The 25415-nt window shown below is 52.6% G+C and overlaps 1 protein-coding gene across 1 annotated transcript; it reads right to left on the bottom strand.

The window, feature by feature from the left end:
- Positions 1-461: 461 nt before the first annotated feature.
- Positions 462-13996, bottom strand: LOC132836229 (transmembrane protein 179-like). The gene is made up of 4 exons (XM_060855560.1): positions 13546-13996; positions 6102-6239; positions 3618-3696; positions 462-1130 (listed from the first exon to the last, which is right to left on the bottom strand). The coding sequence occupies exons 1-4, from the start codon at positions 13851-13853 to the stop codon at positions 939-941; spliced, it is 717 nt and encodes a 238-aa protein (XP_060711543.1). The 5' UTR covers positions 13854-13996; the 3' UTR covers positions 462-938.
- Between the last annotated feature and the right edge of the window lie 11419 nt (positions 13997-25415).

Here is a 25415-nt window from a genome sequence, read left to right as displayed (position 1 = left end):
GACTCCAGAGGTTGAAAGCAGGATACCTGTCCCTGTCCGAACCACAAACTACCGCCCCTCCCTTCCCAGGCCGAATGTTCCAGGGTCCCCCCAGCCTGGGGCGGTTCAGCTATGGCATCAATCGCTTGACTGCGGACCCTGTTCCACAGCCCAGGCGCGGGTCTGTCCTGGGGTGGGGTTCGCTGGATTGGGCACACCCTTGGACTGCCTCCTGCCCCACGATTGCCCCCTCCCTCCCTTCACCCCACCAGGCCCTGAGGGGCATTGGTGTGGGAAAGGGAGAAGAGGCGTAGGCTGCAAGTTGTCCTGGCCCTGGGGATTTAAGATGACAAAGCCTACACCTCCCCCTGCCAAACCCAGACTCAGGGGGTTGGGGTGGGGGGGTGTTGTAGTGCTGGAAGAGCGCAGCAGGTCAGGCAGCAGCCGAGGAGCAGGAGACACGAAGATGGGCTACGTCCCGAAACGTCGACTCTCCTGCTCCTCGGCTGCTGCCTGACCTGCTGCGCTTTTCCAGCACCGCTCTCTCGACTCTGATCTCCAGCATCCCAGAGAAAGAGGAGGGGGGGTGGTCAGAAACGTGCGTCAGAAACCGTGACGGCCCCTCACGGTCGAACTTCACAATCACTGACCTGACCTCACGGGCAGTGGGCTGGGGGTAATAAAATCGGAAGGTGACGAAACCGAACTGCTGACGACAAGCTGATACTGTGTAGGGGCCAGGCAAGGCAGAACTCTGGAGCGTCCCACAAAGCAAACTGCAAACAAAAATATCTGAGTGGTTAACTCCTCGTGCCTGGACAGGGCAGGGGTCACTGACTTGTCTATTCCCACTAAAGGCTATTTATATAGGCCCAAGGCTCCAGGCTTGCCCAGGGATACATTGGTCTGCAGCGTTTGCCTCTGTGCCCAGTATTGACCCACGGGGGGCAGCGGTCACCTCAGATGAAGACGCTGGGGAGGTCAGCCTGCTCTTCGGACAGGGGCCGGCTGTGCAGCGAACGGTCAAGCAGCAGCTCCTTTTCCCGGGACAGGCAGCGAGCCAGCTCTTTGCGCTTGTAATTCCGGTAAACCTTCAGGAAGGCAAGCACGCCCAGCAGCACCCAAATGGTCCAAATACTCCACAGGCCGAACTACGGACAAGAACCGGGCAGAGAATTCAACCCCAGAATTCGAGGAGAGGGCACCTCTTCTGTCCCAAGACTCCCGATTCCCGGAACCCCAACTTATTACGGGGACGGCGCATACATTTCTCGTCACGTTTCAATGTTACAAACGCACAGCAAGCTCCCACATGTCAACGGGGGGAGATCCTCCCCGCCCTGCCAATAATCGCCATCTGGTCTTTGACAGTGCGGCACTCCCTCAGCACGGACCCTCTGACAGTGCCCACTCCCTCAGCGCTGACCCTCCGACAGTGCCCACTCCCTCAGCACCGACCCTCCGTCAGTGCCCCCTCCCTCAGCACCGACCCTCCGTCAGTGCCCCCTCCCTCAGCACCGACCCTCCGACAGTGCCCACTCCCTCAGCACTGACCCTCCGACAGTGCCCGCTCCCTCAGCACCGACCCTCCGACAGTGCCCGCTCCCTCACCACTGACCTCCCGACAGTGCCCCCTCCCTCAGCACTGACCCTCCGACAGTGCCCGCTCCCTCAGCACCGACCCTCCGACAGTGCCCGCTCCCTCAGCACCGACCCTCCAACAGTGCCCACTCCCTCACCACTGACCTCCCGACAGTGCCCCCTCCCTCAGCACTGACCCTCCGACAGTGTGGCACTCCCTCAGCACGGACCCTCCCACAGTGCCCACTCCCTCAGCGCTGACCCTCTGACAGTGCCCACTCCCTCAGCGCTGACCCTCCGACAGTGCCCACTCCCTCAGCACTGACCTCCCGACAGTGCCCCCTCCCTCAGCATTGACCCTCCGACAGTGCCCGCTCCCTCAGCACTGACCCTCCGACAGTGCCCACACCCTCAGCACTGACCCTCCGATAGTGCCCACACCCTCAGCACTGACCCTCTGACAGTGCGGCACTCTCTCAGCACTGACCCTCCGACAGTGCCCACACCCTCAGCACTGACCCTCCGACAGTGCGGCACTCCCTCAGCACTGACCCTCCGACAGTGCCCACTCCCTCAGCACTGACCCTCCGACAGTGCGGCACTCCCTCAGCACTGACCCTCTGACAGTGCGGCATTCCCTCAGCACTGACCCTCCAATAGTGCCCGCTCCCTCAGCACTGACCCTCTGATAGTGTACACACTGTCTCAGTAATGACTCTCCGACAGTGCCCGCTTCCTCACAACCAACCCTCCAACAGTGCTGCACTCCCTCAGCACCGACCCTCCAACTGTGCCCACTACCTCAGCACTGACCCTCTGACAGTGCGGCACTCCCTCAGCACTGACCCTCCGATAGTTCCCGCTCCCTCAGCACTGACCCTCCGACAGTGCCCACACCCTCAGCACTGACCCTCCGACAGTGCCCACACCCTCAGCACTGACCCTCTGACAGTGCGGCACTCTCTCAGCACTGACCCTCCGACAGTGCCCACACCCTCAGCACTGACCCTCCGACAGTGCGGCACTCCCTCAGCACTGACCCTCCGACAGTGCCCACTCCCTCAGCACTGACCCTCCGACAGTGCGGCACTCCCTCAGCACTGACCCTCTGACAGTGCGGCATTCCCTCAGCACTGACCCTCCAATAGTGCCCGCTCCCTCAGCACTGACCCTCTGATAGTGTACACACTGTCTCAGTAATGACTCTCCGACAGTGCCCGCTTCCTCACAACCAACCCTCCAACAGTGCTGCACTCCCTCAGCACCGACCCTCCAACTGTGCCCACTACCTCAGCACTGACCCTCTGACAGTGCGGCACTCCCTCAGCACTGACCCTCCGATAGTGCCCGCTCCCTCAGCACTGACCCTCTGATAGTGTACACACTGTCTCAGTAATGACTCTCTAACAGTGCCCGCTCCCTCACGACCAACCCTCCAACAGTGCTGCACTCCCTCAGCACCAACCCTCCAACAGTGCCCACTACCTCAGCACTGACCCTCCGACAGTGTGGAACTCCCTCAGCACTGACCCTCTGACAGTGCGGCGCTCCCTCGGCGTTGACCCTCCCACAGTGCGGCATTCCCTCAGCACTGACCCTCCGACAGTGCCCGCTCCCTCAGCACTGACCCTCCGACAGTGCCCACTCCCTCAGCACTGACCCTCCGACAGTGCGGCGCTCCCTCAGCACTGACCCTCCTACAGTACTGATCCTCTGACAATGCGGCGCTTCCTCAGCGCTGAACCTCTGACAGTGCAGCGCTCCCTCAGCACTGACCCTCCGACAGTGCAGCGCTCCCTCAGCACTGACCCTCCGACAGTGCAGCGCTCCCTCAGCACTGACCCTCCCACAGTGCCCACTCCCTCAGTAATGAGTCTCCTCAGCGCTGACCCATCATTGGTTGTGAGCCACATGCGCAGACCTGAGTCCACCTGACCGCACTCTTTCACCCGGCAGTGAACCGTATCTGGGTACAGGGCTAGCGGTATGTGGAGGGTAGGCCGAATCCTCCTCTCACCACCGCGCAATCCCTGGTGGTATCTCTCGGTGACACTCACCTGTGCAATCCTGAAGTGGACATAAAAGGCAGATGTGTCCACGTCGAGGTGCAGGTTCACTGACTGGATCTCCTCACAGCTGCCAAGCGGAGAAAGGAGAAGAGCTCAAATTAAATTCTGGGAGCAATGGGGGGTGTGTGCGTGGCTGGAAGCATTGAGAATCAGAGCCTGCCCTGTAGGCCATCGCTGCTGCACCATTCCCACCCTCAGATGGTGAAACCTTGCTCCAGCACCAGCCTTGTTTCTTGATAGAGAATGTTCCAGAGTCCTTGCTGTCCTGTGAGCAGACCTGTCCTGATTTCTCTGTTCAAGGTTGTAACCCCCAACCCCACAACCGCCTTTTCCCACCAAAGTGATTCATGGAGTCTGTTCAGTGCAGAAACAGGCCACTCAGCCCGCTGAATCTGTACCCACCCTCGGAGCAGCATCCAGCACCCCCTCACCCCATTAATGGTTTTAATGTGGATAACCCACCTCGCCTGCACATCCCTGGGCACTATGGGACAATTTAGCACGGTCAATCCACCCTCAACTGCACATTCCTGGATACTATGGGGCAATTTAGCACGGCCAATCCACCCTAACCTGCACATCCCCGGGCACTATGGGACAATTTAGCATGGTCAATCCACCCTCACCTGCACATCATGGGCAGCACGGTGGCACAGTGGTTAGCACTGCTGCCTCACAGCGCCTGTAGACCCGGGTTCAATTCCCGACTCAGGCGACTGACTGTGTGGAGTTTGCACGTTCTCCCCGTGTCTGCGTGGGTTTCCTCCGGGTGCTCCGGTTTCCTCCCACAGTCCAAAGATGTGCGGGTCAGGTGAATTGGCCAAGCTAAATTGCCCGTAGTATTAGGTAAGGGGTAAATGTAGGGGTATGGGTGGGTTGCGCTTCGGCGGGTCGGTGTGGACTTGTTGGGCCGAAGGGCCTGTTTCCACACTGTAAATCTAATCTAATCTAATCCCTGGATACTATGGGGCAATTTAGCACAGTCAATCCATCCTAACCTGCACATCCCTGGGCACTATGGGACAATTTAGCACGGCCAATCCACCCTAACCTGCACATCCCTGGGCACTACGGGACAATTTAGCACGGCCAATCCACCCTAACCTGCACATCCCTGGACTGTGGGAAGAAACCGGAGGAAACCCCACACAGACTCAGGGAGGACGTGCAAACTTCACACAGACAGTCGCCCAAGGCTGGAATCAAACCTGGGTCCCTGACGCTGCGAGGCAGCAGTGCTAACCACTGAGTCATCATGCCTCTCTCTCTCACACACACATACACACAAAACGATTTTCAGTCGACAGGAAATATTTTTTTTCTTGACAGTTGTGATGTTGCAAAGGTTGCAGCTGTTTGTGAACAGCAGACTCACACAGACTGCACAGTGTGAGTGAGGGAGAGAATGGTAGAGTTGGTTCAAGGTGATCGTCTCCTTGGTTCCTCGTGATGTAACTGCATTGGAAACAATCCAAAAGAAGTCCGACTGTGGGATTCAGAATGAGCTTGCCAAATGGATACAAAATTGTCTCAACAGCAAGCGACAGAGAGTGGTTGTTTTTTGGATCAGAGGCCTGTGATCAGCAGTTTCCCAAAGGTATCAGTGCTGCGTCCATTTTTGTTTGTCGTGTATATAAATGATTGAGATGAGAATGTAGAAGGCATGGTTAGTTAGTTTGCGGATGACACCAAAATGGGTGAAGAAGGTTTATCTGAGATTCCAAAGAGATCCCAGAGGATTACCTGGGTCCCCAGACTAACAAGAGAGTGGTGCTGGAAGAGCACAGCAGGTCAGTCAGCACCCGTGGAGCAGGAGAATAGACGTTTCAGGCAAGAACCTGGATTCCTGATGAAGAGCTCTTGCCCAAAACGTCGACGCTCCTGCTCCTCGGATGCTGCCTGACCTGCCGTGCTTTTCCAGCACTGCACTCTCAGCTCTGATTCCCAGCATCCGCAGGGCTCACTTTCTCCCCATTGGGACACCGCTAGGCCGTGGTCTCCTCTTTCTGTTGCCAGGGTTCGAAAACCGAAGCTGTGAGGAAAGATTGGACAGGTTGGGATTGTCTTCTTAGAACGGAGGCGGCCAAAGGGTGGCTTAATCAAGGAATAATGAGGGGCTGGGGTGGAGCAAAACAGGGGAGACTTGTTCTTCAAGCAGAGAGGCCATTTGCAATGGTTGGCAGAAGGACAAGAAGGGATGTGAGGGAAGAGCTTTTTCACCCAGAGGGTGGTGGGTGTCTGCAACTGGTATTGAAGGCAAGAAACCCCTCGACTCATTTAAAATGGGTCTGCCCCTGAAAGGCTGGAGCCTGCAAGGCTAGGGAGCCTGGGCTGCCGGGAAATGGGACTAGGTTACACGAGGGCTGAATGGCCTCTTCCTGTACTGTGGGGAAGAGGGAGTCTGTTCGCTGCTGGTCATCGGCAGTGTGGGGACTTGGGAGGGTAAACCTGGATTTCAAATCACAGACTCACCTCATGGGCATGTTGCCATGGTCAGTGACCACATCACACCAGATGTTGAAGCCCACGCTGATCATCACACAGGCCACGATGGTGAGGAACAGCACCGAGCAGCTCAGCACCAGGGTCAGGAAGGCGGAGAAGAATGTACTGAAAGAGCAAACAAAAGCACAGGCTCTCTGTCATTACCATCGTGGTGGGAGTCTCTCCCGACACACAGCAGACCCTCTCCCCCGTGGAGACCAAAGACTGGTCCCCCTCCCAGTCTGGTGCTCACCGGGCCCACCCGTGACCAATTCCAACACCTCCACCTGATGGGCCAACGTGGCGAGCTAATCACTCTCCGACACAGCAGGGAGGGGGTGTAGGGGCTGGAGGGGGTGACAGAAATAGGGAGGGGGTGTCGGGGGTGACAGAGATAGGGAGAGGGTGTAGGGGCAGGAGGGGGTTACAGAGATAGGGAGGGGGTGTAGGGGCTGGAGGGGGTGACAGAAATAGGGAGGGGGTGTAGGAGGTGACAGAGATAGGGAGAAGGTGGAGGGGGTGACAGAGATAGGGAGGGGGTGTGGGGGGGTGACAGAGATAGGGAGAGGGTGTAGGGGCAGGAGGGGGTTACAGAGATAGGGAGGGGGTGTAGGGGCTGGAGGGGGTGACAGTGATAGGGCGGGGTGTAGGGGCTGGAGGGGGTTACAGAGATAGGGAGGGGGAGTAGGGGCTGGAGGGGGTGACAGTGATAGGGCGGGGTGTAGGGGCTGGAGGGGGTTACAGAGATAGGGAGGGGGAGTAGGGGCTGGAGGTGGTGACAGTGATAGGGTGGGGTGTAGTTGCTGGAAGGTGTTACAGAGATAGAGAGGGGTGCAGGGAATGGAGCAGGATACAGGAATCGAGAGGGGCTGGAGACGGTGTGAATATGAGGTTGGAAGCTGATCTTGGTCTGGAAAGTGACCTGGAGGATGTGAACAAACAATTCAACCCCAGACTGTTACCAGGGAGTGGGTTTGGAGCAGGGACCGAATCCAATGGCTTCCCATTGTTCCCGAGGGACAGTCCATTCTGTCCTGTACGACTGGGTCAGTCCCCAGGCATCGGAGAGATCGAGAGGGCTGGTGCTATGGGTAGTATTGACAACAAATGGTGGATGAGGTCAAAGGAGATGCGACAGAAGGCAAACCAATAAAAAAAACTGGACTCTGAGAGAGAGAGGGGAATGGGCTCATTAATAAGCCTCTCACTTACCGGTTGGAATGAGAATTCATGTCCAGGCAGACATTTCAGATGAGTCTATGATTTAATCAGCTGTGCCTGCATGCAAGTCATGATAATCAAATAGATCCGGCAGTGGAGATCCCTACAGTCATTAAGCAGCTGCCCCGAACACTCACCCAGTCCCTGCCTACACTCTCCCATCCTTAACCCCAGAGGGAGCACGTCACGTGAGGGTGCCTCAAACCTGCTCCATGCCAGTCAATTCAATCATACCCAAACAGACTGGGATCTCAGTTCCCCTGGCCCCTTCCCCAGTGACCCTCCAGCCTCTCATCGGCCAAAGCTCTGTGGTAGGAATTAAGAGGTGGGGGGGGGGGGGGGGGGGGGGGGGGGGGGGAGTAGGCAATTCAGCTCTTTGAGCCCATTCCGCCATCTAACATGACCATGGCTGATCTTCTTCAGGCCATCCCGAAACGTCGATTCTCCTGCTCTTTGGAGGCTGCCTGGCCTGCTGCGCTTTTCCAGCAACACAGTTTCATGGCGGATCTTACCCTGGTTTCAACTCCACTCTCCTGCCTGCTCCCCATCGCCCTTTATCCTGGTTTTCACCAGAAACATATAGAATCCCTACAGTGTGGAAACAGGCCCTTCGGCCCAACAAGTCCACACTGACCCTCTGAAGAGTAACCCAGCCAGACCCATTCCCCCCACCCTCTTATCCTACATTTATCTCTGACTAATGCACCCTAACCTACACAGCCCTGGACACATGGGACAACTTAGCATGGCCAATTCACCCTCACCTGCACATCTTTGGGTTGTGGGAGGAAACCCACGCAGACACGGGGAGAATGTGCAAACTCCACACAGACAGACAGTCATCCAAGGCTGGAATCGAACCCTGGTCCCTGGAGCTGTGAGGCAGCAGGGCTAACCACTGAGCCACCTTGCTGCCATATCTATTTCCGGAATCTATTGATTGGTTCTGCCTCTGCTGCACCCTAGGGGCAGTGACTCGCAAATTCACAACCCTCTGAGAGAAATAGTTTCTCCTCCCTCTGTATCCATGACCTCGTCTTTGAGACTGTCCCACGTGAGGGAACTATGTCCACTTTATCAATCCCCTTTCGCATTTTATACACCTCAGTCAGGTCTCCCCCCATCATTCTTCAGAACTCCAATGAGTACAAACCCAAACTATTCAACTGCTCCTCGTATGCCAGCTCTGGAATCAACCTTGGGAACCTCCTCTCAGCTGCCACCACATCCTCCCTCGAGTGCGGACATCAAGACTGGACACAACACCCCAGCTGTGGTCTCACCAACGCCTTTTATAATTGTCTATCGCAAGCTTGAGTGCATTCAATAGGAGAAAGTGAGGTCTGCAGATGCTGGAGATCAGAGCTGAAAAATGTGTTGCTGGAAAAGCGCAGCAGGTCAGGCAGCATCCAAGGAGCAGGAGATTCAACGTTTCGGGCATAAGCCCTTCTTCAGGAATCTGCCCGAAACGTCGATTCCCCTGCTCCTTGGATGCTGCCTGACCTGCTGCGCTTTTCCAGCAACACATTTTCAGCTACATTCACTAGCCCAGGCTCCATTGCTCTCTCAGGGGAGGGAGAATTCCCTCTGGCCTTCTGAGAGATGAGAGTCCTCCTTAAACAAGGACTCTCTTATTCTGAGACGTCTGTGCTCCCAGGATCAGCACCTTGCAGGACAAAACCATAGAGTTTGTGGGGGATGGACAGTTTGGCAAAGCGACCAGCTCAGGCTTGATGGTAGTGAATGGCCTTCCTCTGGCACAGATGATTCCAGCTATTTTCCTACTCAACCTACAGCTAGGAAAGGTTTAGAAGGATATGGGCCCAAGTGCAGAGACATGGGGTTAGTGTGGATGGACATTGTGGTCAGCATGGACCAGTTTGGGCCGAAGGGCCAGTCTCCAAGCTGTAGGACTCTATGATTCTAACCTGATCAGGGATGTTACCTCTGGAGCAGGTGGGACTTGAAATCCTGTCTCAGAGGTGGGGACACTACCACAAGCACCCTCCCTGGATGACTCTACTTTTCGCTTTTCCACTACGCACAACCTAACGACTTTCCCACCACCAAAATCACCGTGATATTTTTTTTTCTTCTGCTTTTTTTAAAACTCGTAACCACTGCCAGTAGCCAACTGAATATGCACAAGCAAAGTCCGTTGTGGGGAATCCACTTCTGCCCGGAACGTCGATTCTGCTGCTCCTTGGATGTTGCTGCGCTTTTCCAGCAACACATTTTTCAGGGGAATCCAAACCATCGAAGATGAGAGGGAAGGGACGAAATGAAAATGGAGTTGGAGGGGGAACTGAAAAGCGCTGGATGCCCACAGCGCCCAGCTCAGCCTAAAGGCATCAAGAGCATTGATGGATGCGGCATATTCCCAGGGCTTGAACGAAGATGGGACAGGTAGTTGGCAGTCCTAGGTGATCCTATGTTAGAGGAACTGCGCGACGCAGCTCAGGATAATTTGTGTACCCCCCGTCACCTTGTACCGATTGTCTTCCATCTTGCCTGTTGCTGATGTGGGTACGCCTCAGTGCTGTCATTAAGCTGAAAACAACAAACGCTGGGGTCACAGCGAGTCAGCATTGTAGAGAGATGGCAGGCTAATGCTTCAAGGCTAGATAACTCTTCGTCATTGAGGTGCCGACTCTCCTGCTCCTTGGATGCTGCTGCGCTTTTCCAGCGACACATTTTCAGCTCTGATCTCCAGTATCTGCAGTCCTCACTTTCTCCTAGTCGTTCAGAGGCACTAGTTGATATTCTCATGGACACGGCTTTGAATCCAAGTTCAATGAAATAAATGTGGAATCAAAAACCCTGGATAGCTTGTGATACCCAACTCCCATGAAGTAATTTGTAAGTCTCGGGATGAAAGATTTTATTCTATCCAACTATGGGACATAGGCATACTTGGCTGGGTCCGGAATTATCCCCGTCATTTCTGCTCCCCTCTCCCGTGTAATTGCATCCTTCTGATAGTCAGATGACCAGCACTGCACACAATATTGCTGCCCTGGCCTAACTAAACGTTACTCACAACTCCACTCTAACCAACCTCTCAATTAAATCAGGGAACTGCGGATGCTGGAGATCTGAAACACACAGAAACAGAAATCGCTGGAGAAACTCAGCAGGTCTGGAAGGAGAAACAGAGATAATGTTTGAGGTCCATGAAAAGGCGTTGGGATGGGGGGCAAGGGTGTGGCCGAGGTCGAAACGTCCCTGTTTCTCTCTCTACAGATGCTGCCAGACCTGCTGAGTTTCTCCAGCAATTTGCGTGTCCCATCTTAGCCTCCTTGCTTGAAGAGTGTGGTGCTGGAAAAGCACAGCAGGTCAGGCAGCATCCAGAGAGCGGGAGAGTTGGCATTTTGAGGGTACGGTCTTCATCAGGAAAACGTCGACTCTCCTGCTCCTCGGATGCTGCCTGACCTGCTGTGCTTTTCCAGCACCACACTCTCGACTAATCAGGGCAAGTGTCCCATGTACCTTCTTAATCACCTATCGTGGAGCCTTCAGATGGGCAATTGAGAGCCAATCACATTACAGTGGGACTGGAGTCACGTGTAGGTCAGACCTCGCGAAGACAGCAGATTCCTTTCTGTAAGGGGCATTGGGGAACCAGATGGAGTTTTTTGCTTTAAAGCAATTGACGATAATTATCACAGTCCGAATTACAAGCTTCACTTCCAAATTTGATTCATTAAATTTAAATTCTGTCGTCTGCAGTAATGAGATTTGAACCTGTGTCCCCCCTGGGACTCCCGGTTACCAGCACAATGGCATTGCAAGATGTAAATGGAATCCAGTTCAGAGGTGGTGTACTGGATCGATACCTGAAATGTAAGGATGGATTGGACAAACTCCCAACAGAGTGAGGGGTGACTTGATGGAAGAGCATTAGATCCTGAATGATCCTGAAAAGACCTGGGTCAGTCCAGAATAAAGGGACAATGTATTAAAATTAGGCGTCTCCCTTTCAGGACAGACAGAACATTTTTTTTTTCCCCCCATTTTCTCTCAGAGGACACTTTTCCTTTGAAACTCTCTATCTCGGAAGGTATTGGCGGTGATGTGGATGGGGCACTGAATATTTTTAAAGCAAGGTATCTAGATTTGTGCTAGGCAGGGGGTCACCATAGGTCATTGGGGAACGAGGAATTTAACACAGAGTCAGATCTTACTGGGTGGCAAAACTTATTCCTGTTCCTATTTCGTGTGACCATCTGATCACTACATCCCTGGCCTTGCAAAGGATTTGAAATGGAAGGCAAAGAGAGAGACAGACAGAGAGAGATAGAAGGATAGAGGGATAGAGATAGAGAGAGAGAGATAAAGGGAGAGATAGAGAGATAGACATAGAAAGAGAGACAGAGATAGAAACATAGAGAGAGATAGAGACATAGAGAGAGAGATAGACAGAGACATGGAGACATGGATAGAGAGAGAGAGAGAGAGAGAGATAAGGAGAAAGAGAGATAGAGATAAACATAGAAAGAGAGAGAGACACATAGAGAGATAGACAGAGACATGGATAGAGAGAGATAGGAGATAGAGAGAGATAAACATAGAAAGAGAGAGAGACACATATAGAGATAGACAGAGACATGGATAGAGAGAGATAGGAGATAGAGAGAGATAAACATAGAAAGAGAGAGAGACACATATAGAGAGAGAGATAGACAGAGACATGGAGATATATATTGAGAGAGAGAGAGAGAGAGAGAGATACGGAGATAGAGAGATAGACATAGAAAGAGAGAGAGACACATAGAGAGAGATAGAGACAGAGAGAGATAGACAGAGACATGGAGACAGATAGAGAGGGAGAGATAGAGAAATAAAGAGATAGAGAGATAGACATAGAAAGAGAGACAGAGAGAGTGAAACAGAGAGAGAGATAGACAGTGACATAGAGAGAGACAGAGAAACAGAAAGAAATAGACAGAGAGAGATAGACAGAGATAGAGAAGTTGTTTCTCTTGTTGACACCTAGGAGCCTGGACCAAGAGGAGGGCAGGGAAGGGAAGGAGCTGAGTCAGGCCATTCAGAGGTAAGCTCCAGCAGCACTTCCTCATGTCAAGGAGGAGCAAAAACCTTGAATCTTGACATCCACCTCCTTCCCCCAATGAAAATAAGCAGCCAAGACTGGGGTAGCTCAATCAGAGCTTTAAAGATGGAGCTGGATAGATTTGAGTTAAGGGCAACATGAGATTTTAACCGAGAGATAGTCTAATCTGGCTGAATGAAGTCTGAGGGGGCCGAATGGCCTCCAGAACAAATGGAAATGAAATCATTCCAAAGGTCACTGTGGGAGGTCAGGTCACAGAGACTAGGCTTCTAATGCCCTCTCAATCCGGCCCTGACTGGGTTGGCTGATCTGGGGCTAGTTGGGAGGTGTCACACGCTATTCCCGTTCCTTCCCCGGAATAGGCGAGTGTCCGATGAGGAAACGCAGTGGCTAGGATCGGACTGAACTGTGATTTTGCCTTCACCTGGTGGATCCACCTGGCTGGTACAGCAGTGTCAGGCCCTGGGGCTGGGGGGAAATCACAGCACACTGGCCTCACACCCAAGAAAATCTGGGAGGATGGAGATAGGGAAGGAGTGACAGAGGGAGGAGGAGGGACAGAGAGAGAAAGAGGAGGAGGAGGGATGGAGAGAGAGATGGAGTGATGGAGAGAGAGAGTGAGGGAGAGAGAGAGAAGGGGAGAGGGTTAGCGAGAAGGAGGAGAGAGAAAGAAAGAGAGGAGGAGAAGGGATAGAGAGAGGGGCGAGGGGAGAGAATAGAGAGAAGGCAAGAGGAGTAGAGAGAGAAGGAAGGAGGGATAGAAAAAGAAGGAAGGAAGGAGAGAGAAAGAAAGTGTGGGAGAAATGTGAGGAAGGGTGGAGGGAGAGAACAGGAGGGGGGAATGGTGGATGTGAGAGAGCAGAAGGGAAAGAGAGGGAAGGGTGGGAGGGAAGGAGGGAGAGAGCAGGAAGGATGGTGAAACAGAGATTGGGAGGTAGAGAGGGAAGGGAGGAATGAATAGAGAGAGTGAAGGAGGACAAGAGAGGGGCAAGAGACAGACAGAGAGAGGGGGAGAGACAATAGGAAAGAGGTGGGGAAGGAAGGAGAGATGGTCGCAGTTGGGGGGAAGGAGGCAATATGGGCTAGGGAAGGGGGTGGGGGGGGGAGGAGAGCAAGAAGTGGGAGAGGGCTCAGACTTACTCATCGTGCCCCTTGCAGAGGTAGAACAGGGTGCGCCAAGCCTGCACCGCGCAGAAGATGAGGGTGAAGAATCCCACAAAGGTACAGAACTGGCAGGCAGCTGCAGGCCCCCACTCCTCCACCACGAAGCGATTGATGAGTGAGCCAGTGCTGTTCTCCTCCCTCCAGAAGGCCCGGCTGAAGAGCAGGCACCTCCCTTTGAATTCTCGTCCGTTCTCTGCCAGGGGCACCACCACAAACAGGGAGAAGAGCAGAGCCAGTACGTAGGAGCAGCACTGTGTGGAAAGCAGTTTATTTGAAATCTCCATCGTTTTCTCTCTCTCTCTGTCTCTCTCTCTCTCTCTCTGTCTCCCTCCCTTCCCCAATCTGGTCTATAACACTGACAGGCAAAGATTCAATTCTCAGCTGGGTGTTCCCTCTCCCCACAGTCTGGCCCACATCTGCTGACTAGGTCTTTAACCCTTTGTCTCCCTTCGAGAAGTCAAGTGTCACATTGTGATTTAACAGATCCCCCCCTCCCAGCCCTTCAGAATGCACTGTCTCCCTGAAGGTCCCTTGCTTAGACTCCACTTTGGGGAGGTACTGAAATTAAGACTGCGAACGGCTACAGGAACACAGGAGGCCATTCAGCTCACCTTTGTCTGTGCTAGCCCCTCTTCAAGAGCGCCTCACCCAGTCCTGATTAGATTGGATCACTTACAGTGTGGAAACAGGCCCTTCGGCCCAACAAGTCCACACCGACCCGCCACCCACCCAGACCCATTCCCCTACATTTACCCCTTCACCTCACACGACGGGCAATTTAGCATGGCCAATCCACCCTGACCTGCACATCTTTGGACTGTGGGAGGAAACCGGAGCACCCAGAGGAAACCCATGCAGACACGGGGAGAATGTGCAAACTCCACACAGTCGCCTGAGGCGGGAATTGAACCCAGGTCTCTGGCGCTGTGAGGCAGCAGTGCTAACCACTGTGCCACCCGTGTCACCCTGCTCCCCACCCCCATGTTTTCCCTGCAGCCTCTCTGATTATTTTCTCTTCTGAAAAACTGCCCTTGACCTCTCAGGCAATTTACTCCAGACCCGAGTCATTGGCTGAGGGACAAACATTCTTTCTCATGTCACCCTTTGCTTCTTCAGCGAAACACCTCTCATTCGGCGACCTCTGACTCCTGACCCTTCCCAGTCATCTCCATCAAATTGTCAAGGAAGATCCCAGACCTGAGAGGTTATACCCCGTCAGGAAAGACCGAACCAACCAGGCTCTTTTGTCTCCAAGAGGGAAGGCTGGCGTAGGGTGGGACCTTCCAAAAACGAGGGAGGGGACAGGATTGGTGGAGTGAAGCTATTTCCAATTACAGCCGAGATCAGTCTGGGGTGATCCATGAATGTGAGACTCGTCCCCACAGAGAGGGGTTGAGGGGAATGCATTTAAGGGTCAAGTTGGATTCGACACGAGGGAGAAAGGAAGAGAGAGTAGGGTGAAGTCCTGGTAGGAGTATGGTGCAGAGGTGATGGGCTGAATGGCCAGCTGCTATACTGTAAATCAGATGTAACTGTGAGCATTCAGTTGCGAGGTAGCAACGCCCGGTTTCCTATTTTAATGAAGCGTTCTGGCCCTGACCACTGCAGGGTTCTCCATCCCATTGCTCATTCAGCTGTGCGACTGAGGGTGGCTTCACAGTTCACCTTGGCGATTTCCCCAGCTCCACCCCAATGCTCCCACATTCTAATGGGACGCTTTGATCACTGAAGGGGCACTGAGGCTGATGGGATATTTGACCAAGGCTGCCCGAATTGCTTTGCCAAGTGAATGTAAAGGACCCCATGGCACTGTTGAAAGAAGGTGATGAGTGGTGGTGGAGGAATTCTCCCGGTTTCTTGACACCAATATTTATAGCGACCAACACCACCACGAGCAGATGATCGGAGTCATTATTGCAAATGCTGCTTGTGGGGGACCCTGCTTCGCATGAATTGGCTGCTGTGATCATAACTCTGACCACACTTTCGGATGTTTTAGAGCAGTGAAAGAAGCAACAGAATGCAAATCTTCACCGGCGGGAGTCAAAACAGGAGAGAGTTTTATACACGTCATATCCCACTGAGGTCTAGGGGAAGTAGAGTCTACTCCTCAGAGACTGGGATTGGTTCCATTCAAACAGAAGAGGAATTGGAATTGAGTTTTATTTAAATTACAAAAGATAATAGTCATGTGAATACAGTGGCTACAAGAGCAGGTCGGAGGCTGGGAATCCTGCAGTGAGTACTGACTCCCCAAAGCCTGTCCATCATGTAGGCAGCAGTGTGATGGAATACTCTACTGGATGAGTACAGATCCCACAACACCGTCCAGCCCGATTGTCCACCCACCACTGTTATTCAGTTGTAGCAATGTGTACCGTTTACCAGATGCACTGTAGCAACTCACCCTGGCTCCTTATTCAGCAGGACATCCACCGTCAAGAAGAACGAGGGTAGCAGATACATGGCAACACCGTGAGACATCAAGAATCAAACAATCTTGCTTTACATTCTTTCAGGTAGCCTTTTCTTTTTTATTTATACTTTGAATGAGGTAGGAATCACTGGCAGGGGATATCGCCCATCCCTAATTGCCCTTGAACCGAATGTCTCACGAGGGCCATTTCACAGGCCAGTTAAAACTTCAACACATTATTCTGAGCCTGCAATCGCACGTATACCAGATTGGGGAAAGACAACAGATTTTCTTCCCTAAAGGACATTAGTGAACCAGAGAAGTCTAATTACAGTGGATGACAGTTGTCATGGTGACCATCATTGGGATTAGCCCTCCCTATCTCTCAAAGCTCTTCAACCCCACAAACTTATCTCTGTAACCTCTGCCAGCCCCTCCACCTATCCCTACCTCTGTCAGCCCCTGGTCCCCACTCTCTTTGTAACTTCCTTTAGCCTCTGGACCCTCCTTATCCTCATATCCTCCTCCAGATCCTACAATCCCTCCTCATCTCTGTAACTTCTTCCAGGCCCTATATTAACCTCTGCTAGCCCCTACACCCTTCCTTATCTCTGTAACCTCCTGCCTGGGGCCTTGAGCTCTGGAATTCCTCCCCATACCTCTCCACCTTGTTGGGTCTCATTTCAGATACCTCTTACAACCCACCTCTGTCTCGTATTTTCTGAGGGGTCTCGACGTCACACTTTGTTTTATTATGCTCTGTGAAGGGCCTTTGGATGGTTTTGCTACATTGAGGGTAAACAAGTTCTGATTGTTGTACTAAATGGTAATCATTTTTACTTCCAACTCTGCACAGCAACAGATCTGTGTTTAAAGTGAGTTATTTCAGAGAGACGTGACATTGTTAGTAAAAAAACAAAGAGGTTCCTACCAGAAGTAGGAACCTGTTGCTACATATGCACACTGGTGCAGAATGGTCCTCTTCTGATTTTAAAAAAATCCTTCCCTAGTTTCCATGGTAGTTTTTATAACCAGCTCCTATGGAATTATAGAAACATACAGCTATAAACAGACCCTAAATCCCAAACAAAACTAGTCCTCTCTGCCTACGCCTTGGCCCATATCTCCCCAAACATTTCTTACTTGTGTACTTATCCCAATGTCTTTTCAAAGTTATAATTGCTCCACACATGAACCACCCCTCACGTCTTCTTTAAATCTTCCCCTCTCACTCTAAAAATATTTCCCCTCATCTTGAAGTCCCCCACCCTAGGGAAAAGACTCGCCTTACCTGTACCCCCTCATTATTTTGCAAACCTCAATACGGTCACCCCTCAACCTCCTGCGCTCTGGTGGGAAAGGTCCCCAGACTCTCCTTATAACTCAAACACTCTGTACCCATCAACATCTTGGTAAATCTCTTCCGAACCCTCTCCAGTTTATCAATAGCCTTCCGACAACAGGGCGATCACACAAAGCAAAGACTGGGTTTAAGGGAATTGTTGACTGCTGTTGGAAGAGGAAGACATATTGCCCGGGAACATATTTAAAGACCGGAAGTGCTCCTCACAGAATCGTTGCTCTGTAGAAGGAGGCGATGGCTTTTAACACGTACTTGCTGGCTCTCTACAAGAATAACTTAGCTGTTCCAGCTTCCCATTCTGGAAAGCCCCAGATGAACCGCTCTCCCCCACCCACCCAACCAACTCGTGGGCTATGCGTGCCAGAGTTAAACCATCAGCTGTGATTTTACTGTATGGTGGAGCAGGCTGTAAGGGTGGAGTCTGTTCCCATATCCGCACCAATGTGGACGTGTGCAGAGGAAAGGTGAACTCCTCAAGCAGAGCAGTTTACCTCATGATTAGATCACTGACAGTGTGGAAACAGGCCCTTCGGCCCAACAAGTCCACACCAATCCCCCTATGTTTACCCCTTCACCTACCACTACAGGCAATTTAGCGTGGCCAATCCACCCTAACCTGCACAATTTTGGACTGTGGGAGGAAACTGGAGCACCCGGAGGAAACCCACGCAGACACGGGGAGAACGTGCAAACTCCTCACAGACAGTTACCCGAGGTGGGAATTGAACCCAGGTCTCTGGCGCTGTGAGGCAGCAGTGCTAACTACTGTGCTACCCGTGCTGGTAATTAACCTAGATTTAGAATGGTGCTGGAAGAGCACAGCAGTTCAGGCAGCCTCGGATGCTGCCTGACCTGCTGTGCTTTTCCAGCACCATTCTAATCTAGACTCTGGTTTCCAGCATCTGCAGTCATTGTTTTTACCTCGGTAATTAACCTCGAATGAAACAAGTGATAGACAATAACACTCAGGAGCAGAATAAGCCCTTTTTTCCCAGCAAGTATACTCTGCCATTGTACAGCATGGAAACAAACCCTTCCGTGCTGACCAGATAACCTAATCTAGTCCAATTTGCCAGCATTTGGCTCCTATCCCACTCAACCCTTCCGATTCATGTACCCATCCAGATGCCTTTTAGATGTAATTATACCAGCCTCCACCATTTCCTCTGGCAGCTCAATCCTCTGCATGAAAATGTTTCCTCTTAGATCCCTTTTAAATCTTTCCCCTGAAACCTATGCCCTCTAATTTTGGACTCCCCTGTCTTGGGAAAAAGACCTTGGCTATTCACCCTACCCATGCCCCACAGGTCATAGAGATGTACAGAACGGAAACAGACCCTTCGGTCCATCCCGTCCATGCCGACCAGATATCCCAACCCAATCTAGTCCCACCTGCCAGCACCTGGCACATATCCCTCCAAACCCTTCCTATTCATATACCCATCCAAATGCCTCTTAAATGTTGCAATTGTAGCAGCCTCCACCACATCCTCTGGCAGCTCATTCCATACCCGTACCACCCTCTGCGTGAAAAAGTTGCCCCTTAGGTCTCTTTTATGTCTTTCCCCTCTCACCCTAAACCTATGCCCTCTAGTTCTGTACTCCCCAACCCCAGGGAAAAGACTTTGCCTATTTATCCTATTCCTAGCCCTCATCATTTTGTAAACCTCTATAAGGTCACCCCTCAGCCTCCGACGCTCCAGGGAAAACAGCCCCAGCCTGTTCAGACTCTCCCTATAGCTCAAATCCTCCAACCCTGGCAACATCCTTGTAAATCTTTTCTGAACCCTTTCAAGTTTCACAACATCTTTCCGATAGGGAGGAGTCCAGAATTGCACGCAATGTTCCAACAGTGGCCTAACCAATGTCCTATACTTTTTAAAGAAAATTCTACAGGGTCACCCCTCAGCCTCCAAAGCTCCAGGGAAGATCACCCCCAGCCTATTCAACCTCTCCCTATAGCTTAAACCTCCAACTCTGGCAATGTACTTGTAAATCTTTTCTGAACCCTTTCAAGTTTCACAACATCTTTCCAGAACTGAATGCAGTATTCTAAAAGTGACCTAACCAATGTCCAGTTCAGCTGCAACATGATGTTCCAACTCCTATACTTAATACACTGTCATAACTCAACTCCTTTCCCCATCCCCACCAACCGTTGATGGTTCTCAACCCCATTTGCTTGCTTCCTCTGTTAACTAATCAAGTTATGGCAATGTCATGATTGGAATCAGGTGGATCTTGTTGACTACGAGATCCTTGTTTGGGGTTTTAAGCCTGGACCAATCAGGAAAGCCCTGGCTATGGCATCGAAGAGCTACACAGATGCAATGTGTAGTTGAAGGTGACAATGTGGGCACAGAGAGGCTGGAATAAGCTATTGATGCATTTGAGGATTACGTACAATCTGTTGATGTTGCAGCCTTCAACAAAGTGTGAAATGGCAATAAAGGAACACTTAATAAAATATAACCAGAAGATTTAGAGTCTTCTGAGTTCAGGGGCCTGACTCCCAGCAAGATAGCTATGGCCAGTGCGTACAAGTAAATAAAGGGTGACTTGGGGATGGGATACCAGCCTCTTTGCAATTATTTCAACTACAGAAGGTTGTAATGGGGGATGAAGGGTGTGGGAGGGAAATCCCTGAGAAGTTGACCCCTTGGCACCAGCTCTTCAAACATTTATTGTTGCCCATAGCCAAAATCTCCTCGCACACACACCCAGTTTCTATCTAAATAACCATCGTGAATGTCTAATTGAACTTACCCCCAACCCCACCCCCCCTCCCCAATATCTTCAGGCACGACATTCCTACAGCCTAATCTCTGTCTTTGGGACAGTCGTGTCAACTGTGTGTCCTCTGAGGGAGGGAGGAAGAATTCTTTCTTTTTTGGGGGTGATTTAGAGACACTTCTACCCCCCCTGCCCCACCCACCAGGCGAAGAGGGGGTGAACTGACAGTTAGTTGTAGCCGAGGAGGGCCCACAACCAAAACACTCAGCGTATACCACCACCCCCTTCAGGAGGATGGTCAATAAGTCAAATAAATGGTGGCTCAGTGGTTAGCACTACTGTCTCCCAGCACCAGAGACCCTGCTTTGATTCCAGCCTCAGGCAACTGTCTGTATGGAGTTTGCACATTCTCCCTGTGTCTGCATGGGTTTCCTACCATAGTCTAAAGATTTGCAGGTTAGGGTGGATTGGCTAAAAGAAATTGTCCCATAGTGTCCAGGGCTGTGTACGTTATGGGAATTGACCATGGGAAATTGTCCCATAGTGTCCAGGGATATGCAGGTTAGGGTGGATAGGCCATGCTAAATTATCGAGTAAAAAATGAGGTCTGCAGATGCTGGAGATCACAGCTGCAAATGTGTTGCTGGTCAAAGCACAGCAGGTTAGGCAGCATCTCAGGAATAGAGAATTCGACGTTTCGAGCATAAGCCCTTCATCAGGAATAAGAGAGAGAGAGCCAAGCCGGCTGAGATAAAAGGTAGGGAGGAGGGACTAGGGGGAGGGGCGATGGAGGTGGGATAGGTGGAAGGAGGTCAAGGTGAGGGTGATAGGCCGGAGTGGGGTGGGGGCGGAGAGGTCAGGAAGAGGATTGCAGGTTAGGAGGGCGGTGCTGAGTTGAGGGAACCGACTGAGACAAGGTGGGGGGAGGGGAAATGAGGAAGCTGGAGAAATCTGAATTCATACCTTGTGGTTGGAGGGTTCCCAGGCGGAAGATGAGGCGCTCCTCCTCCAGCCGTCGTGTAGTTGTGTTCTGCCGGTGGAGGAGTCCAAGGACCTGCATGTCCTCGGTGGAGTGGGAGGGGGAGTTAAAGTGTTGAGCCACGGGGTGATTGGGTTGGTTGGTTCGGGCGGCCCAGAGGTGTTCTCTGAAGCGTTCCGCAAGTAAGCGGCCTGTCTCACCAATATAGAGGAGGCCACATCGGGTGCAGCGGATGCAATAGATGATGTGTGTGGAGGTACAGGTGAACTTGTGGCGGATATGGAAGGATCCCTGGGGCCTTGGAGGGAAGTGAGTGTGGAGGTGTGGGCGCAAGTTTTACATTTCCTGCGGTTGCAGGGGAAGGTGCCGGGGGTGGAGGTTGGGTTGGTGGGGGGTGTGGATCTGACAAGGGAATCACGAAGGGAGTGGTCCTTGCGGAACGCTGATAGGGGAGGGGAGGGAAATATATCCTTGGTGGTGGGGTCCGTTTGGAGGTGGCGGAAATGGCGGCGGATAATACGTTGTATGCGCAGGTTGGTGGGGTGGTAGGTGAGAACCAGTGGGGTTCTGTCTTGGTGGCGGTTGGAGGAGCGGGGCTCAAGGGCGGAGGAGCGGGAAGTGGAGGAGATGCGGTGGAGGGCATCGTCGATCACGTCTGGGGGGAATCTGCGGTCCTTGAAGAAGGAGGCCATCTGGGTTGTGCGGTGTTGGAATTGGTCCTCCTGGGAGCAGATGCGGCGGAGACGAAGGAATTGGGAATATGGGATGGCGTTTTTACAGGGGGCAGGGTGGGAGGAGGTGTAGTCCAGGTAGCTGTGGGAGTCAGTCGGTTTATAATAGATGTCTGTGTTGAGTCGGTCGCCCGAGATAGAAATGGAAAGGTCTAGGAAGGGGAGGGAGGAGTCTGAGACAGTCCAGGTGAATTTCAGGTCGGGATGGAAGGTGTTAGTAAAGTTGATGAACTGTTCAACCTCCTCGTGGGAGCACGAGGCAGCGCCGATACAGTCATCGATGTAGCGGAGGAAAAGGTGGGGGATGGTGCCAGTGTAGTTGCGGAAGATGGACTGTTCCACATATCCTACGAAGAGGCAGGCATAGCTGGGGCCCATGCGGGTGCCCATGGCAACTCCTTTAGTTTGGAGGAAGTGGGAGGATTGAAAAGAGAAGTTATTCAGGGTGAGGACCAGTTCAGTCAGTCGAAGGAGGGTGTCAGTGGAAGGGTACTGGTTAGTGCGGCGGGAAAGGAAGAAGCGGAGGGCTTTGAGTCCTTCGTGATGGGGGATGGAGGTGTACAGGGACTGGATGTCCATAGTGAAAATAAGGCGTTGGGGACCGGGGAAGCGAAAATCCTGGAGGAGGTGGAGGGCGTGGGTGGTGTCCCTCCTCCCTACCTTTTATCTCAGCCGGCTTGGCTCTCTCTCTCTTATTCCTGATGAAGGGCTTATGCTCGAAACGTCGAATTCTCTATTCCTGAGATGCTGCCTAACCTGCTGTGCTTTGACCAGCAACACATTTGCAGCATGCTAAATTATCCCAGAGTGCCAAGGGATGTACAGGTTAGGGTGGATTGGCCGTGCTAAATTGTCCCATAGTGCCCAGGGATGTGCAGGTTAGGGTGGATTGGCCGTGCTAAATTGTCCCATAGTGCCCAGGGATGTACAGGTTAGGGTGGATTGGCCGTGCTAAATTGTCCCATAGTGCCCAGGGATGTGCAGGTTAGGGTGGATTGGCCGTGCTAAATTGTCCCATAGTGCCCAGGGATGTGCAGGTTAGGGTGGATTGGCTAAAAGAAATTGTCCCATAGTGTCCAGGGCTGTGTACGTTATGGGAATTGACCATGGGAAATTGTCCCATAGTGTCCAGGGATATGCAGGTTAGGGTGGATAGGCCATGCTAAATTATCCCAGAGTGCCAAGGGATGTACAGGTTAGGGTGGATTGGCCGTGCTAAATTGTCCCATAGTGCCCAGGGATGTGCAGGTTAGGGTGGATTGGCCATGCTAAATTATCCCAGAGTGCCCAGGGATGTGCAGATTAGGGTGGATTAGCCGTGCTAAATTGTCCCATAGTGCCCAGGGATGTGCAGATTAGGGTGGATTGGCCGTGCTAAATTGTCCCATAGTGTTCAGGGATGTGCACATTAGGGTGGATTGGCCATGCTAAATTGTCCCATAATGTCCAGGGATGTGCAGGTTAGGGTGGGTTGGCCATGCTAAATTGTCCTATAGTGCCCAGGGATGTGCAGGTTAGGGTGGGTTGGCCATGCTAAATTGTCCCATAGTGCCCAGGGATGTGCAGGTTAGGGTGGATTGGCCATGCTAAATTGTCCCATAGTGCCCAGGGATGTGCAGGTTAGGGTGGATTGGCTGTGTTAAACTCCTCCCACCCTGCCCCCTGTAAAAACTCCATCCCATATTCCCAATTCCTTCGTCTCCACCGCATCTGCTCCCAGGAGGACCAGTTCCAACACCGCACAGCCCAGATGGCCTCCTTCTTCAAGGACCGCAGATTCCCCCCAAACGTGATCGACGATGCCCTCCACCGCATCTCCTCCACTTCCCGCACCTCCGCCCTTGAGCCCCGCTCCTCCAACCGCCACCAAGACAGAACCCCACTGGTTCTCACCTACCACCCCACCAACCTCCGTATACAGCGTATCATCCGCCGTCATTTCCGCCACCTCCAAACGGACCCCACCACCAGGGATATATTTTCCTCCCCTCCCCTATCAGCGTTCCGCAAAGACCACTCACTTCGTGACTCCCTCGTCAGGTCCCCACCCCCCACCAACCCAACCTCCACTCCCGGCACCTTTCCTGCGATTGCAGGGGAATGTAAAACTTGCGCCCACACCTCCTCCCTCACTTCCCTCCAAGGCCCCAAGGGATCCTTCCATATCCGCCACAAGTCCACCTGTACCTCCACACACATCATCTATTGCATCTGCTGCACCCGATGTGGCCTCCTCTATATTGGGGAGACGGGCCGCTTACGTGCGGAACGCTTTAGAGAACACCTCAGGGACGCCCGGACCAACCAACCCAACCACCCCGTGGCTCAACACTTTAACTCTCCCTCCCACTCCACCGAGGACATGCAGGTCCTTGGACTCCTCCACCGGCAAAACATAACAACACGACGGTTGGAGGAAGAACGCCTCATCTTCCGCCTGGGAACCCTCCAACCACAAGGGATGGACTCAGATTTCTCCAGTTTCCTCATTTCCCCTCCCCCCACCTTGTCTCAGTCGGTTCCCTCAACTCAGCACCGCCCTCCTAACCTGCAATCTTCTTCCTGACCTCTCGGCCCCCACCCCACTCCAGCCTATCACCCTCACCTTGACCTCCTTCCACCTATCACATCTCCATCGCCCCGCCCCCAAGTCCCTCCTCCCTACCTTTTATCTTAGCCTGCCTGGCACACTCTCCTCATTCCTGATGAAGGGCTTATGCCCGAAACGTCGAATTTCCTATTCCTTGGATGCTGCCTGACCTGCTGTGCTTTAACCAGCAACACATTTTCAACTGTGTTAAATTGTCCCATAGTGCCCAGGGATGTGCAGGTTAGGGTGGATTGGCCGTGCTAAATTGTCCCATAGTGCCCAGGGATGTGCAGGTTAGGGTGGAATGGCCGTGCTAAATTGTCCCATAGTGCCCAGGGATGTGCAGATTAGGGTGGATTGGCCGTGCTAAATTGTCCCATAGTGCCCAGGGATGTGCAGGTTAGGGTGGAATGGCCGTGCTAAATTGTCCCATAGTGCCCAGGGATGTGCAGATTAGGGTGGATTGGCCGTGCTAAATTGTCCCATAGTGCCCAGGGATGTGCAGGTTAGGGTGGAATGGCCGTGCTAAATTGTCCCATAGTGCCCAGGGATGTGCAGATTAGGGTGGATTGGCTGTGCTAAATTGTCCCATAGTGCCCAGGGATGTGCAGGTTAGGGTGGATTGGCCGTGCTAAATTGTCCCATAGTGCCCAGGGATGTGCAGATTAGGGTGGAATGGCCGTGTTAAATTGTCCCATAGTGTCCAGGGATGTGCAGGTTAGGGTGGATTGGCCGTGCTAAATTGCCCCATAGTGCCCAGGGATGTGCAGGTTAGGGTGGATTGGCCGTGCTAAATTGCCCATAGTGCCCAGTGTTGTGCAGGTTAGGGTGGATTGGCCGTGCTAAATTGTCCCATAGTGCCCAGGGATGTGCAGGTTAGGGTGGAATGGCCGTGCTAAATTGCCCCATAGTGCCCAGGGATGTGCAGGTTAGGGGTGTATTAGTCGGGGGTAAATATAGGGTAGGGATAGACTTGTTGGGCCGAGAGCCTGTTTCCACACTGCAGGGATTCTATGAAACCAGAGGAAGCTGTG

Source organism: Hemiscyllium ocellatum, chromosome 46 (genome assembly GCF_020745735.1).
Source record: "Hemiscyllium ocellatum isolate sHemOce1 chromosome 46, sHemOce1.pat.X.cur, whole genome shotgun sequence".
NCBI classification, from domain to species: Eukaryota; Metazoa; Chordata; class Chondrichthyes; order Orectolobiformes; family Hemiscylliidae; genus Hemiscyllium; species Hemiscyllium ocellatum.
The sequence above is the reverse complement of the archived record's forward strand: the minus strand, read 5'-3'. Positions and strand labels throughout refer to the sequence as shown.